The 16,737-nt window shown below is 46.2% G+C and overlaps 1 protein-coding gene across 1 annotated transcript in view; it reads left to right on the forward strand.

The window, feature by feature from the left end:
* The first annotated feature begins 3,433 nt into the window (after positions 1–3,433).
* CFTR (CF transmembrane conductance regulator) overlaps positions 3,434–16,737 on the forward strand; it is a 177,175-nt gene continuing 163,871 nt past the window's right edge. The window contains exon 1 of the mRNA XM_075557370.1: positions 3,434–3,447. Within this exon, the coding sequence (XP_075413485.1) occupies positions 3,434–3,447 (14 nt within the window). The remainder of the gene's footprint in view (positions 3,448–16,737) is intronic.

The following is a 16,737-nucleotide window of genomic DNA, read 5'->3' on the forward strand; positions in this document are numbered from 1 at the left end:
ATTCTGTATCCCTGGGACAAAGAGGGGACTTTTACTCCCATAAAGAGTTACAGCCTCAACAGATACATTGGAGGGCTCATGAGTAAGGGGGGAGCGGGGAGGGAGGAGGAAAAAAGGACTTGATGCAAAGGGCTTACGTGGAGAGAAAATGCTTTGAAAATGATGAGGGCAATGAATGTATAGATGTGCTTTACACAATTGATGCATGTATGGATTGTGAGAAAAGTAGTATGAGCCCCTAATAAAACGTTTAAAAAAGATACAGCAAATAATAAAATATAATAAAATAATAAGGGTTCCTGGGGGTAGGAGGGAAGAGAGAGGGGATAAAGGGAAGCTGTTATCAAAGGATTCAGTGTGATTACAATTCTCTAGGTTGAAGCTGTAAATTGAAACTGAAGAAATCATTATGCTTAGCCCCATGACTATAGCAGGCTGCTCTATGCCGGCTCACCTAATTCCCCGACAAGCTAATCGATTACCGTGTTCAGCACTTAGCCAATAATCACACTGAACTCTGGTGAGGTGAGAAGAGTCCCTGCTTCCGGGCACGTTTGCCATCCTTGCCACAGTCCACCAGTCTCTTGCTTACGTCTGACATCTCAGAGCCGCATTTAAGACGTCAGCCAGGGCCTTCAGCATATTTTGAACACTCCCCATGAGGGTAAGTGTGCATCTCACATTAGGTACGCATGCCAATGCAAATCTTGAATAGCATTTGGATGCATCTGCTTGGTTGAGTAGAAGTGGTCAAGTTCTGAAAAACACAGTCCTATTTAGGACAACAGGAGCTTTGGCCGTAGTGTTTTGTGAGAAGAATTCTCTTATTGGTTATTAAAAACATATAACTTCAGTAATGACTTGGTTCTCCCCTTTCTGGCTTCCCGTGTCCTTCTTGATCAGGCCTAACAGTTAGAGTTTCATGAAACAAGGTCTCTAGTGGGTGGAAACAGTTTCCACCAGGCACCGCAGGAGAAAGGCCTGGTGATCTGCCCCATAACAATTAGAGAGAAGAAAACCCTATGGAGAAGTTCTACTCTGTAACACAGGAGTTTAGCACTGAGTGGAAACTACCCTAAGATGGCAGTGCTTGTTTGTTTTGGTTTAATATGAGGAGAACGACTGAAGTCTTGCGTAGTGACAGTATATAAATACTTAAAAGATCATTTGATAGGAAGCAGTAGCATGCAGTGATGGGAGATCCATGATTTGGAATTACACCCGTTTGAATCCTTGCTAAATTGTTTGCAGCCATTGACTTCGACTCTCTTATCTGTTTCCTTCACTCCAGAATGAGGACAGTGACATCTGTAGACATCTTTGTTGTAAGATTTGCATGCAGGGATGGCTGGCCTATAATAACTCCAGAGAGGGCATTGTTTTGTTTATTCTTTCCAGAGGAAAGATATTGATTGGCAAATACTGAGGGGCTTCTGGAACCAAATGACTTAACATTAATGATCTTAATCCCCATGTTGCCATTTGCCCTTTGATATCAAAGAGGAACTGACAACTAATTCGTTTCAAAATGTGTGTATTCCATTTGACAGGTCATATGAACAGTTATAAAGCAAACCACAGGATGGGGGTGGGGACTTGGACGGAGTGATGTCAAGTGACAGACCTGGGAAAAGTCAACAGTAAAGATAGAACCCAGTTTTCTAGTCACTGTAAAGAGAAAGGAAATTACACGGTATGAGATTGCAAGCGAGGGGCCGCGAAATGCTGCCATTCTTTCTTGGAAGTGATCTTGTTGGTTTACCTCTTTGCTGGTTTCTTTTCTTATTTTCCCCCCTCAATGTCAAAATTTAATAATCAAATGTAAAGGTTTAAAAAAACTACTTTCAGATAGAAGTGGTATTGAACTGCAAAGCAGAACTTAAAAGCCCGTGGAATGCATTCATGAATTGAAATATATAGTCCCGCCTGTCATTTCGAAATGCACATTTTACTTGTACTTCATTTGAGTGACCGTAAGTCAATAAGAAGTTAATGCGCAAGTAAACACTCTCGCCTGAGATGGGGAGGCAATAAGGTAATCAGACTGAAATGTTTTAAACTTTCATTTTTTTTCTTTCCAATTCAAACTCAGTGCGCAAATGCTCCAACCCAGTAGGGTCCATGAATTAACAGCTTGGCTCCTTGAAAACGGGCCAGGCGAGCACTCAATCCACGCAGCACCCCCAAGAGTACCAGGCTCCCATGCCCTGGAAGGAAAGCCCTGGTGCTCGCAGTCTGTTGAAGGCGGTGTTTCTGGGCGTGAACCTGGAGCCTTCGCTGGTGGTTTGCATTCTTCCTCCAGATCCCCTGCGGAGGTTAGAGATCCAGCGCAGGACTGGCGCGTTCTCACAGTTTACTTGTCGTTGTTGGCGCCCCGAGAACGCACACACAAACCCTGGGCGCCTTGGACGCCTGGGGTGCGTAGCCTGAGGGCACACCAACCCTTGGTTCAAAAAATGCCAGCCGGACAGACAGCGGGGCACCGCAGGGCACACGGGTGGTGGTGGGGAAACAAGTGCCGCCCCCTCGGCGTCCCGTTCCCCCCCACACGACACCGGCACCCCGGGGCTCTTCGCTGGGCGCCCGGGAAGCGCCCAGGGGCACCCGGCCGGCTCGCCAAGGCTGCGTTTGGAGAGCCCGCAGCCCCCGCGGCACCCGCTTTGCAAATGCACCTTGCGACCGTCCCCACCGACGTGGCTAGTGACGCTCTTGGAGCGCGGGGGAGGGAGGCTCCGGGCAGGTGGAGGTGGCGGGGGGTGGGGGGCCGGAGTCCGGAGGCACCTGGCTCGTCGGGGGGTCCGGGGGCCTCCCGGGGGCGGCTCCCCTCCTCCGGGCCCCCAGCTGCTGGTAAGGCTGGGCGGAGGGGCCCGGAGGCGCGCGGGGCAGGGCGGCGGGCTGGCAGGTGGAGGCGGGCGGGGAGCGCAGGGCGGCGGGGGGCGGGAAGGAAGGAGCGGCTGGGGCGCTGCGCGCAGGGGCGGGAGGGGGGGGGTGTAGCGCGGCGGCGGCACCTTTGGGGCCGGCCCCCGCCGCGCTCGCCTTTTAACCCGGCCGGTGGAGGCGGGGAGAGGGAGGTGTGCGGGGTACGGGGTGGGGGTGGGGGTGGGGGGAGCCGGGAGCACGTGACCTCTGGGCTGGTCGGAGAAAAAGGGGCGAGCGGCCGGCGCGGCGCGGAGTAGGGCGAGTTTGGCCACTAGGAGCGCGAGCCCGGCCAGCCCGGCAGGGACTCGGGCGCCCCGCGGGACCATGCAGAGGTCGCCCCTGGAAAAGGCCAGCGTCATCTCCAAACTTTTCTTCAGGTGAGGGCTGGCTCGCCGCGTTGAGGGAGGACACGTGCCCAGACGGGCGTGGGGGCGTGTGCACGGGCTGGGTTGGGGGAAAGAGGAGTCATTTGGGGGGCTAGGGGGCGCGCGGAGGAGAGATGCGCTAGCGCACCATGCTTATGAAAAGGTGATTCCCTGGAATGTACTAGAAAGCATGGAGGAAGGGATGCTGGGATGACCCAAAGAATTGCTGGGCTAGCGAGCACCAGGAGGGTGGTCTCCTGGCAAGGCAAAGTCAGTCTTCGAGATTCACATGGGCTCTTGTGCAATGATTCTGTTTGATTTTCTAGAAACTATGAATTGTGAAGTGTCCATAACACATTTTTAACTTCGGCCCACTGTTTTGCAAACTTGTCCCTGTCTTGCAAGTGTATCCTCCACGACCCACTGGCGCGTAGGAGGCGCGCAGACAGCATTGGTTGCTTGCGTTTTTCTTTCTTTCTTTGGGGTGGCAGCGGCGGCATGGGCTTTAAAGTTTTTGATTGTTGGGATACCGAGAGTCAATCTCATAACACTATTGGCCACAATTCCCTTATTCTTCCTGTTATGAATGGAGGCACATCCTTTGAAATCGTTTTTCTTTTCGAAAAAGCCACTTTGGTGGGCTATTCATTTTAATAGGGAGTCAGAAGGATCAGATGTTCAGCCACGAGGATAGATACTAAAGATCTATCCAGCTCACATTTAACAAATGGTACTTTCATCCAACTTTGCATGTCAAGAGCTATCAAAGCTTGCAAACTTCCGTTAATGAGACTTTTAAAAATAGAGTTCAGAGTCTTAGGCAAAGCATAATTAGATGGAGCATTTCAAGTCTGAAGTGTTCTTTGAAGACTGAATCCCTTTGGATCCTTTCAGTACACTCATATCAATGAATAGCTACTGCTCTCTCATGGGATATGGCCTGACTCACTCTTCTCCTGTGAATCAGCACACTGAAGTATCAGAAAAGACAAATCTATTACCAAAATGCACATAGCTGTGTGTGTGTGGGGAGGGCGACTGGCTTTTACTTCTCTCTCATGTCCTAGTCTCTGCCAGTGCAGAGAAGCCTGGGAGGCAGGTACTAAAAGAGTGGCCACTTGGCCTTGAACAAGAGCTCCTCCCTGTGGATGGGAGAGAAGGACTTTGTTCTTTGGAATCACTCCGTGTGTGTGTGTGTGTGTGTGTGTGTGTGTGTGTCTGTGGTTACTCCATCAATAAAAGGGGCTTTCCTAGAGATCTATTATTCTACCTCTTCACCAAATCACTGTTGCCCTCTTAGCAAAGTGGTTAAGTGCTGCATTGGCTGCTAACACAAAGGTCGGTAGTTCGAAGCCACCAGCAGAAGAAGAAAGATGAGAAAGTTGGCTTCCATAAAGATTGTAGCCTTGGAAACCCCATGGGAGAGATCTCCTGTGTCCTACAGGTTCACTGCATCAAAATTGACCAGAGGGCAGCTGGTTTCTATTTCCCCAATCAGAATGCAGATGAGTACGTAGACTCTTCAGTAGAACATTTTGAGAACTCTAAATGCTGATCTGTGTGGAAATACACTTTTCAAAAGAATGAACTTACACGGGTGCTTGTGAGTTTGAAGTACAAAGAACAACTAAAGTACATGATTGATGATCTATCGAAGTAAGTTTTCCCTCCCTTTATCTCATCACTGAGACATTTTCGTGTAGATCAAAAATGCCTTCGGCGTGATGGGGAAATAAAGATATTACAATGGTGACTTAAATTTGTTAAGAGCATACTCATTCACAACAAGTTCTCCAAACTATTTCATAACAAGTTGCTCTAAGAATAGGTGTGTGCTTTCAAAAAACTTAAGTTCATACTATAAATAGGAACTGAAGATCATCTCAAGTTCTGGTGATTATCAACTTCCTCCTGGGTAAGCCCATATGGCTTTGTTCTCCTAAGTGGCAGGAAGCTTTGAGTTTACACTGTTTTGATCCATAATTCCAGAGCTGCTGCTTAGTAGCTGTGTGACACAAGGCAAGCTCTTTAACCTCTCTGAGTGTCTGTGACTTGACCTCTAAGACTTGGTGTCTCATACGATCCAGTCATAGGGGCTAATCAGCTGGGAATGTGCTTGTTATTGCTCTAGCCCGGTAAATGTTAACCTATTATTCTTATTTACCCTGTTTTAAAATTCGTTACCATACACCCCTTTGGTATATCTTGATTCATCTTTGGTGAATTCAGTTTTGTGATTATCAGTCTATACATGAAATTAACGGGCCTAGGTGAGAACTTAGGAGACCTGGTGGGGTAGTGAGTTATTTGGTCAGGCTGCTAAGCACAAGATCAGCAGTTCAGCCGCTGTTGGGAGAAAGAGGAGGCTCTACTCCCACAGAGAGTTACAATTTTGGAATCCCATAGGAACCATTGTACTCTTGTCCTGTAGGGTCCATCTGAATAGGAATTGACTTCCGGGCAGTGAAAGAATTTCAGATGAGAATTTAAAGAGACCTGGGTCCCCTGGTGGGAGAGTGGTTACCTGTTGAGCTGCTCAGCCCAAATTTAGCAGATTGAGACCACCAGCCACTCCTCGGGACAAAGGCGAGGCTTTCTACTCCTGTAAAGAGTTGTTGCCATCTCAGAAGCACACAGGGACAGTTCTCGCCTCTAATAAGGGCCTCAATGAGTCTAAATTGACCCAGTGACAGTGAATTTGGTTTTGGTTTTGGTAGCACTGTGAGGAGACCTGGTGCCGCGGGGTATGTGTGGGGCTGCTAACTGCAAGGTCTACAGTTTGAAACCACCAGTTGCTCCACAGAAGAAAGATGAGGCTTTCTATTCCTGTGAAGAGTTACAGTTTGGGAAACCCACAGGGCCCTCTGTGGTCGTTTTGAGTGAGAATCTGTTTCATGGCGGTGCGTGGGGAGTGTTTGGTGACACTGTGGGTTAGGCACTGAACTGCTCACCACAAGGTTGATGGTTCAGACCCGCCACTATAGGGTTGCTATGAGTCAGAATTGACTCGATGGCAGTAGTTATGTGAGAATTTAATTTGGACAAGATCTCTCACATGGCCTTACGAGCGATACAGGAAAGAAATCATATGGTTTCGTGGATGCTGTTGAATGACTTAGTAGTAAACTTTCTGAACATGCAAGGAGTGAATTTGTTGTGTTCTGTGCTGACATTACATGTCTTTCCCATTGTCTACATTTTGTTGCTGTAGGAATACAGTTTAGGGGGAAAAACAACAACAAAGTGTTTTCTTAATCTTGCATGGAATTTATGTTAAGCGCAGATTTTGAATGACTCTGAATTGTCATAATGCTAACACATGAGTCGGTTTTTTTATATAAAATAACCTAAAAGAATGTCACCACAATTATCTTAAGTAGTTTATGAATACCATGGAAAACAAGTGTGTTTGGTTGAAGATCTTATGAAAGCAATATTTATGTAACAGGAAGTTTTTTACAATTGAGGTGATGCATTTGCATAGGATTTATGACTCATATCCCATTGGGATGCATTTGCATATGTGTACCAATGGCTAAGGGACACTGGTGGCACAGTGGTTAAATGCTTGAGTTGTACTTGAGTCATTCCCTGGAAAAAGGATGAGGCAGTTTTAGGGCCAATGAAGAAAGAATGTTAAGACACAAGGTGGAAATTCAGAACAGAATGGCATATTCTAAGTCTCAGCATAAGGTTATCTAGGATACGTTTGTAACTATCTAACACTGTGTACTGAGAGATTTAGAAATGAATATACTAGAGTGTATACAACAGAATGTGTATACAACAGTAGTTCAATATAGTTGCCAATACAAATAAAAAATGATGTTAATGCAAATATCATCCCTTTGACTAAGGTGTTTTGAATCGATATTGTTTTTGTTTTTCTAATTTCTTTTAAAAATGGTTTGGTAATTTCTTTTCAGAAATGCAGGAATGCATCATTTAATGTCTATTCAGGCAATATCCAGCTGCATACACAGCCCTGGTCCCCAACGTGTTTAATTTGTTTGTTTGTTTGTGTTTTAAGAGACAACAGATTTCTTTTTTGTTATTATTTCTCTCTAGTAGTTTCAAAGGCCCCGGCCCTGAGTCTTGCAGCACTAACCCACGATAAGATACAGGGAGGTGAGGCAGGGGACATAGCTCTGTGCACAGGCTTTCAAGCATTGTCCAGTGGGCAGGTGGTCAGTAGTAGCAGGGGCTGCAGGGCATGGTCTCCTCTGGATGCTCAGGTGAGTGCAAGGGCAGGTGGAGCTGCGTGCTCTCCTTTTCCTCCCTGCTGCCTTCCTCTCACTAAGCTCTCAATGTCATCCGTAGCCACCGACACTTATTCCTCCGACCTCCACCCGCAGCTCCAGCTGTAACAGCAAGCGTGGCAACAAGGGTGACTGGGAGTGGGCTTCCTTGACTACCCTATTCCACCCGACAGATCATGGGTGCTAAATGTACACCAGTGTACGCTAGCTTCGATATGTAACCTCATTATGGCATGATGTTATTGGGTGCCGTTGAGCTGATTCCGATGCACAGTGACCCGAGAGGCCAGAGAGAACTATCCCACCGAGGACAATCCTCCTAGGAGCAGATTGCTTGGTCTTTTCTTTCATAGAACCATGGGTTGGGTTCAAACCGTTGACCTTTTGGTTGGCAGCCAAGTCCCTACTATTGTGCCAATGGGACTCCTTCATTGCTTTATAGTCATTGTTTTATAGACATCATTCCCTTTAGATTAAAAAAAATTATATGGCCCAGCCTGCTCATTTGGACTTGCTTTTAACTGACTTTGGATTATATCTTAAAATCAAATCCATTCCGAAAAGATAGTTTTCTTTCCTCCTTCGTTCATGATACACTTTCCACAGTCAAGCGCTACCTAAGTTCATGTATTTCATTCCAACGAGCACACTGGCAGCTTGAAAGGCTGAGGGAAGCAAGAGTGCTTTGAGGATCAGCGCGCTGAGCACTGCAAGTGTAATTAGAGCACACACCCAGTGAAAAACAGCCACCAAGGGGATTATTTTCATGAGAACCACATTTACTTGGATGCACAAATTGTGGTATATCGTAAAAAAGAAAATAATCATTTTCTGTATTTTATATTTACCCTTAACATACATCTGTGCCATGCATGGGGAAGTCTAAAATTGGGGCGGCAACAATGTTTTCTTTTTGCTATTTGTTGATGGTGTTCATAAAAATGTTGCTAAGGGAGCCTTCATGGCCTCTCAAACAAAAGTCCCCCTGGTCCTGCCCTTGAGGAAACCCAAACTTGTCACTCCGACAAAGGGGAGGCTAGCTAAATCCAAAGAAATGATGCATAATCTAGATGGCCAGTGTATGACCCTGCAGTGAGAGGCATACTTGCCCAGGGTGCCTGAATGCCTTGAGAACCTTCATGGCTTTCAGTCCCTGGGCACATGCCTTCCAGTGAGGTCAGTCCCGAGTTTCAGACCCCTCTGGTGGCCCTCTGAGTTTGTGAACACTGGAAAATGTTGACTCTACACCACATTCCCAGTCTTCCTCCCTAGCCACCATTCATTGGTTGATCATGCTCTTTGTGATAGAATTTAAAATGTTCAGTCCGGGATGCGTGTTCATTGTGATTTTTTTAGCTCTCTAAACTAAATTCCATAACCATATCTTTTATGTCATATGACCATGTGTATGTATGTGTGTGTATCAGAGGGCTTCAATAAGTTCCTGGAAAAATGGTATGAACAAAATAATGGGAATTTCTCCATGAACTTTCAAAGCCCCCTTGTATGTATTTAAATTCCTTTTTACTAATTTGGCCAGTTTTTAAGTTCCTTCAAGGTTTTGAAATGCATGCCAGTCATCCTTATATTCTAGATCAAAGTATCCCCCACTTGTCCCTCTAGGACTACTCCTATGCCCTTCTAAAACACAGCATATGGTATCGCTTTGATATTCGGTCCCTGGCTAAGAAGAAGAGTGGAATCTGTTTTCCCTGAACTGTTTCATCAATATTTTATGCTTGATGTGGCAATGAAAATATCCTCAGATCCTACAGACACCCCCGGGAACCCCAGCTTTCCATTGTATGCCACGTGGAAGGACGTGGGACTTAGCGTGGCAATATTCAAGGCACAAATGCTGTAACTTGTTTTAAAAAGTCCTCGGGTGAACATCGCTATGAAATGGATTATGATTGCAAGTGTCATTTCACAAGAACCTGTAATTTCCATGCGTTTGAGCTACAATTTAAGCACGATTGCAACATTGGTAGGGGAAGGTGTTAACCAAGGAGCGTGTAGATGTTTGTCAGAACTTCAAAAACACCTCTGACTCAGCAGCCATTTTGGCAATTTTAATTCCACTGATTCCTGATGTCTCTGCCTAGAAAATTCCCCTGGAACCAAATTCCCAAATGGAAGGAAGTCAGAAGGGGAAGCAGGCTGAAATAGGGGCCTGGGTGTGTGAGGATCCCGACAGGGAAAGCCAGAACCTGTGAAACTGTAAGAGAAGGAAAACTCAAGTGAGCCAAAGGCCAAACGCACAGGCAAGGAAGGACTCCAACTCCTAGTGACCGGGTAGAACGGCCCTTAGGGGTTTCTGAGACTGTAACTCTTCATCCCAGAGTGCCTGGCGGTTTTGAACTGCTGACCTTGTGCTTAGCAGCCCCGTGCATAACCGCTATGCCACCGGGGCTCCTCAAGTATATCCCACTAAAACGAGTGATAGTAAGACCACGCACTATCAATGTCAGAAAACATGTGGGCCCTGGAAGCAGGCACTGCTGTTGAGTTCCCTACTCTCACAGTTTTCTCTGTATCACCGATCGAAACAATACTGACTATTCATTCCCCCCCCCCCCCCCAGCATCTAAGAATCAAGGAGGCTATTTCGCAGGTGGTGGTTTCCATGGGAAATAGCATCACGAGGCTCCTTTACGATGGAGCTTTATGTAAGCCAACTGTGCGTTTCTTCCAGGAAGAATACAGTAAATAGTCAGTTTGATAGTATTAGGTTATTTGATTGGAGATGGACTCCATTCCTTCAGTGCTCTGAAAGATCTGGGGTTCACCGCTGTACCTAAGTCGTGGGGCTTGTCAAGTGTACCGTTCTCTGTACAGCTCCGTTAGCTTGTCAACTTCAATGGCTATTTCAGACTGTAAAGCCCTGGGTGTCAGGGGCCCTTTCTGACTTGTTTTGTACGATATTCAGACCACTTGCAGACTCCTGTGTTTGATGGATTATTAAATATTGCTTTATGATAATGATTGGATCGCAGCCCACCCTAGAGAGCCATAGATGTTGTAGATTGATGAAGTTCAGCAGTTCAACATGCAGCATTGTTCATATATGAAGGTGTCAAAGCAATTGGGACTGTGGGCAGATTTGAATACTTAGACCCATTATCCATCACCTTCTGTTGGATCTTCTTATGGAGACTTGAGCCTTTGTGGGTCATTCTGCCTGCTGTATTTTGCCACAGTGGAAAGAAATGATTCGAGGAATTCTCAGCCCTATAACCTGGGCATTATTTTGATAGAGCCCGGGGGGGGGGGTTCCTACAGATGGTCCCCGGGAGCTAGGATAGAGTGGGTATTCTGTTGCAGGTCATGATCTGCGGCAGCTTGGAGGATGCCCTCATTCACTCTCCACCGTCTGTATCCAATGGAGGACATTAATGGTGATGTGGACATGAAAGGACACTTTTCTGCCTTTAATGGAGTGAATCCTCTGAGACAGATTCTCCAGGTCTAAGGGGAGGCCTTAGGAAAGCACTCACCAGGTTCACCTGCATAGGTTTAAGAGCAGCCAAGGAAGGCTTCCTGGGGGAAATGACTCTTATGTTGACACCTTAAGGAAATGATCTAGTAGGGGTTATCCAGAAAAAGAGGGTGTGGGTGGATTTGGAAAATTTTACACATAAGGCAGGTTATGTGTAGACTCGTAGCAAGAGTAAACAGTGCCTTCAAAGCATTAAGAGAAGTTTCCTGTAATTAGAGCATTCAATGTGTGACAGCAATTTATAGGACCCAGGCGTGAAACCTCTAGTAGGAGCCAGATTAGGAGTTTTGTTTGGGCATTATCACTGGTGCAAGGAGAGTAAGTCACTGGTGCATGAGAGTAACTTCTGTTCAGAGGCTGCTACAATTTTACAAAAGAAGTGAAGAATTGAAAGAGGGCCAGTGAGGATGGACCAAAAGAGATGGGTTTGAAAAACACATAGGCGTAAAATGAACAGGTCATGGTATTTAACCAGATGTAGCTGGTAAAGAAGAGGGAAGAATCAAGAATAATATTTCGACTTGCTGCCGAGGGTACCAAGGGGTTTGGTGGTGCCACTTGGTGAGTGAGGCAATTCACCTGGAGAGGAAAATTTGAGAGAGCATCTCTTGTGCCCTGTCCAGTCATTGCCAATGCAGAGCAACTCTGGATGACAGATGAGAATGGCTGCAGGGGGGTGTCCCAGGCTGGAATCCTGATAGGAGCAGGTTGCTGCTCCTGTGAAGCTACCAAGGGGTTGGCACTACCTTCTGCCACCAGTGCTCCTTATGCAGACCCTCCCCTCCTCATTAACCTAAGAAAGGCAAGGTAGGAGATGTTGAGCTGTCTTAGGTGACAACCAGACTTTTAAATGTTTCCCGCATACACTCTCAGTCATATCCGGGGTGGACATATCCGAAGCATCCTCTGTTTGACTTTATTGTGGCGCAGTATGACCTGAGAGGGTATCAGGAACGGACAGCTGTACTCCAGGTATGCCACTAGTTAAATTCCACTTCGAAATTCTACTGAGAGCCCACCTACTTCTCACCAAACCCCTCCCCCAAACAAAACAAAATGACCCCAGAACACAACCCAGATACAAGATTACCTCCATCAATTGCAATTGGAAGCTCTTCTCTCCTACTGTTACGTCACTCTTTTCAGCAGTGGCTTTCACATCCTGGGCCACCACACAGCTGAGAATTCACAAAGGGGATGCAGTACAAACTCGGACTTCAGGTTTTATCTATAAAAAATAAATGGGAGTTGCTGATGAGTCAGTCGCCTGCCTCTTAGATGGTGTGATGGGAATGGCTTTCTTCTTCCCTGCCGAGAACATGGCACCGTGGCCATCTCTGACATTCTCTGCTCCACTCAGAGAGGGAGAATCCAACTCCTTCTAATCCCAGGGTCGAAGTATCTGAAGTGTCTTGTACCTTCTTAGACTCCATTCTGGCACCAATCATTCTTCCCACAACACATAATGTTCCAGTCGGTTCGATATTGCATTGCAGTGGCCTTACAGGACTCACAGCCAATACGCTTGAGAAAGGGGGGCGATTAGGGAAGGTAGCAGGTTCCCACCACCTCAAATCAGAAAGTAGTCAGGATCTAATAACTAACTGGTCTGCGGCAACCCCTCTCCTCAGCCCAGTATCTCTGGTTGTCAGCTTCTCGGCCACGTGCTTCCCTGGCCTCTGCCTCCATGGGCCAGGAAACCAGTCCCCTACTTTGCCTCACAATCCCACAGTTTTGGTGCTGTTACTCTGTTCTGCCCCCTGATCTCTTTGCCTCTGCCTCTGGTGTCAGCCTGGCTCCATTGTGCTATCCTATGGTCCCCATGTGTGGCAGTCACCTAATCTGGTGTCAATTTAAGGATTCAGAGTGTAGGGGTGGAGTCTAGGCTGTCAATCTGGACACAGCCAATGGGACTTCTGTGTGGGCATGGCCTTTTCCTGAGAATTCTGGGAAATCTGGTACTTCTTCCTTGGAGGCAGAAGACACCTCAGTCTCTCTCTGCTATTTCCTGGGAGACATTGCAGAAGACAAGCCACAGGGACACATTCAGATCTTGGAAGCCGGAAAAGCCACAGTGAGACCCCTGCCAGCGCTGCGATGCTTACAACACCACTGGAACCAAAGACTTTCTACCCAGTGGCTTGTGATCACTCTGAATTTGGCTTCATTACATGTGTTTCGTGTGTCTGAAGAGCACTTTATAGATTGGTATCGGACATATGGGCTAATTTTGGACTCATGGCCTTGGACTGCACTGGTATGGCTTTGATGGTTGCGTGGTTCTGTCTTTCAGCAGATTATATTCCCAAGGAAACAAAGGGTGGTGACTTTGTTCACACCCTCCAGTAAGGTGGAGATGCAATACATCCCACCTTAATCCCATCCATTAGCAGAGCAGAAACTTGTTCCCAAATGGGATTGTAACCAGAGGCAGAGAGACTAGAATTTCTAATACATCACATAAGGGATTATGGTTCACTCTCTTGCTCACTCACCTAACATCAAGTCAATTGACCGACCCTCTTGGACAGAGTAGAGCTGCCCCTTGGGTTTCAGAGACTGTAAACCTTTATGGGGGTAGAACGCCTCCTCTTGCTCCTGGGTTTGGAACCACTACCCTTGCATGTATCCAAGGGTGACATCAGGGGTCCTTGCTTTTGTCTACGGTGAGTGGATAAAGAAGAGCACGCCTACTACCACAAAATGGTGTGTGTTAGAGATTCCTTTTGTCCTCTTGAAAGGTTGTGTACATTGCTTAGGTGACAACTTTGAGCCATGTAAAAACATAGGCCCCTCTCGTCCCCAGCATCACTTCCCATGGTACAGCTCCCCTACCAAATGCCATACCTCTCTCCAAAGCCTGGGTGAAGACCACGCACCTCAGAGAGGGAATACGTCGTTCCTGTATACCAGGAAGACCAAGATGTTGAAATGGAGTGTAACAGGCAGAATTCTAGAGGTCCTGGAGGGGCCTGATCTTGGAACCCAGTACTGGTTTTGGGAGTGACAGGTACTAGGAACCCTGGGCAGTAAGATAGGAACAACAGTGCAAGGTCATTGCCTTTCTACCAAAATTCATTGCTAGGCTTTAGAGCAGAGGCTAGAAAACTTTGTCTTTGTAAAAGTCTAGGTCCTAAATACCTTCTGCTTTGTAGCTTACATGGTCTCTGTCATTGTGGGTGAACAGCTATAGGCCAACATGGCAGTGGGCCCATAGAACCTGATTATGGAAACAGAAATTTAAATTTCACATGTCACACAAGCTGATTTTATCTTTGAGTTTTTAAAATATGAAATATGTAAGTTACTTTTAGCTCACAGACAATACAAAAAAAAAGTATGGTGGCCCGAATGGATCAGGGGCTGTAGTTTGGCGAGTTCTACTTTCTGGAGAGAGTGAGCTGGTCCTTCACCCGAGAGAAGGTCTTGGCAAGAGAACAAGTGGTGTGGGTGGAAATCTGGGACCAGAAAGACAAGTGGCAAACCTTCACCTTCCCAAACTCCAAGCTCACCGTCACTGAGCCAGTTTGCACTCATAGCGGCCTGTGGGACAGAGTAAACCCATCCAAGGCTGTAACTCTTCACCACAGCAGAAAGCCTCACCCTTTTCTCATGAAGCAGCACTTGGATTCAAACTGCTGATCTCATGGCTATCAGCCTAATTTATCCGCTATGCCACTGCGACTCCACGTGCTTCAAAATTCTGCCTAGACTAGCATCCTAGGGTTCCTCTGTGAGTTGGCTTTATGATTCCCAGTTTTCCTATGTCTAAAAGGATAAGGCGAAATTATTTAAATGGAAAAATAATGTTCAATACACCTGACAGGATAATGAGGATCTTAAAAAATAGGCAGACCCTATTTAAGTGAATGTTCATAGTGTGATCACATAATTGGTTGCCCAGACGGGATGGTTTGCTGGGATCTCCAGTATAAAAACATTCTGTCTTGGACATTCTTGTCAGAACCATGGGTGAGGGAGACAAACTGCAGAACCGTCTAGGGCCAGACATTTCGTCGAGGCTTCACAGACCTGTGCTAATGCCTCCGCTATGAGAGGTGCTTTCCTCTCCACCCCCTACATTGGATACACTCATATACAGACTATTTAAATATCAATATGAATTATTTATTATGTACTCACGATACAGAATGGTGCTTCATAAAGTGGGAAGGAACTGAGTTTTTAAAAATCATTTTTTGGGGGGCTCGTACAACTCTTATCACCATCCATTCATCCATTGTGTCAAGCACATTTGTACATTTGTTGCCATCATCATTCTTAAAACATTTGCTTTCTACTTGAGCCTTTGGTATCAGCTCCTTGAAGGAACTGATTTTTAAATGAATTTCTAGCCCATCCCAAATCTATACCTCAGATTAAAAAGAAGGAAATATTTAAACACTAACTAGCATGCAGCTTACATCACAGACAACTCTTGTAACTTGATCCACAGCTCCACTGGTCAGTACCTTGTTCACAAAGGCAGATCTCTGACTGATGATCTTGGGTGACACAGCATTGTGTATGTGCTATAAACAATTCTCAACACTAACTCCCAGTTTCAGTAGTTTATTTGTGGTTGGCCAGCCCTGGTCTAAGGACCCGCACTGTAAGTTGACCCAGCCATTTAGTAATCATATGTATGATTTTAGAGTTCTCATTTTAGTAGAAAACTCCGCCTAATTTTTGATAACTAGCATCTAGTTCACTTACATGCCCAACTAGTACCAGAACCAGTTGTTGAGCCAATTCTGACTCAGGGTGACTCACCTTTGTCAGAGGAGCATTAAAATCCACAGGGACTCCAATGACTCATCTCGCAGAAGTAGCTCACCGGGCCCTTCTCCATAGGTGTCCGTGGCTGGCATAGGAGAACCCTTACAAAGACATTAATTTCCCAGTCAATAACGTCAGCACCGCCACTCTGGATTCGCTGTTCCCTTTGCCTGGTTTTCCTGTCCCTTTCTTACTTCCAAAGTTGACTTTTGGGTAAAAACCGCCTTTTTGGTCTTGCGTAGTTGAATGTTCTGAGGCGCATGTTATTCATGGGGTCATCTCCCAGAGTGTGATCAGCTTTACATTCGAAGACTGTTGAAGGGCCATAGTCTTGGGGGACCCACCAGTCTCGGTCAGATCCGTAAGTCTGGACATTTTTATGAATTTCAGTTTTGTTCTGTAGTTCTTCTGCTTTCAGTCTTCCGGAAGCTGTGCTGCATGTGATTCATTAAGCCTTTGGAGTAGTTATTTCATTGAGGCTTTAGTTTTTGGTATTCTTTGCTCAGGAATGAAAGAGACCAATCATGGTATCATAGGTGGTCTTTCAAGACCTTGGATGCTACTCACCAAAGTCAAATGTAGAACATTATTTTTATGGACTGTTATTAGGCGCCATCGAGCAGGTTTCAACTCGTAGCAACCTGGTGTGCAACACAATGAAACAATGCCACCCTTTCGATTGTTCTTATGCTTGCGCCAATCGATGCAGCTACTGTGTCAATCCATCTTTTTGAAGATCTTCCTCTTTTTTGTTCTGCTACTTTACCAAGGACGATGCCGCTTTCCAGGCACGGGTCTCTCCTGACAACATGACCAAAGCAGGTGTGATGATGTCTCACCATTCTCCCCTTGAGGGAGCATTCTGGTGTACTTCTTCCGAGACAGATTTATTGCTTATTTTGGCAGTCTGTCTTAC

The sequence above is a fragment of the Tenrec ecaudatus genome, chromosome 9 (genome assembly GCF_050624435.1).
Source record: "Tenrec ecaudatus isolate mTenEca1 chromosome 9, mTenEca1.hap1, whole genome shotgun sequence".
Classification (NCBI taxonomy): Eukaryota; Metazoa; Chordata; class Mammalia; order Afrosoricida; family Tenrecidae; genus Tenrec; species Tenrec ecaudatus.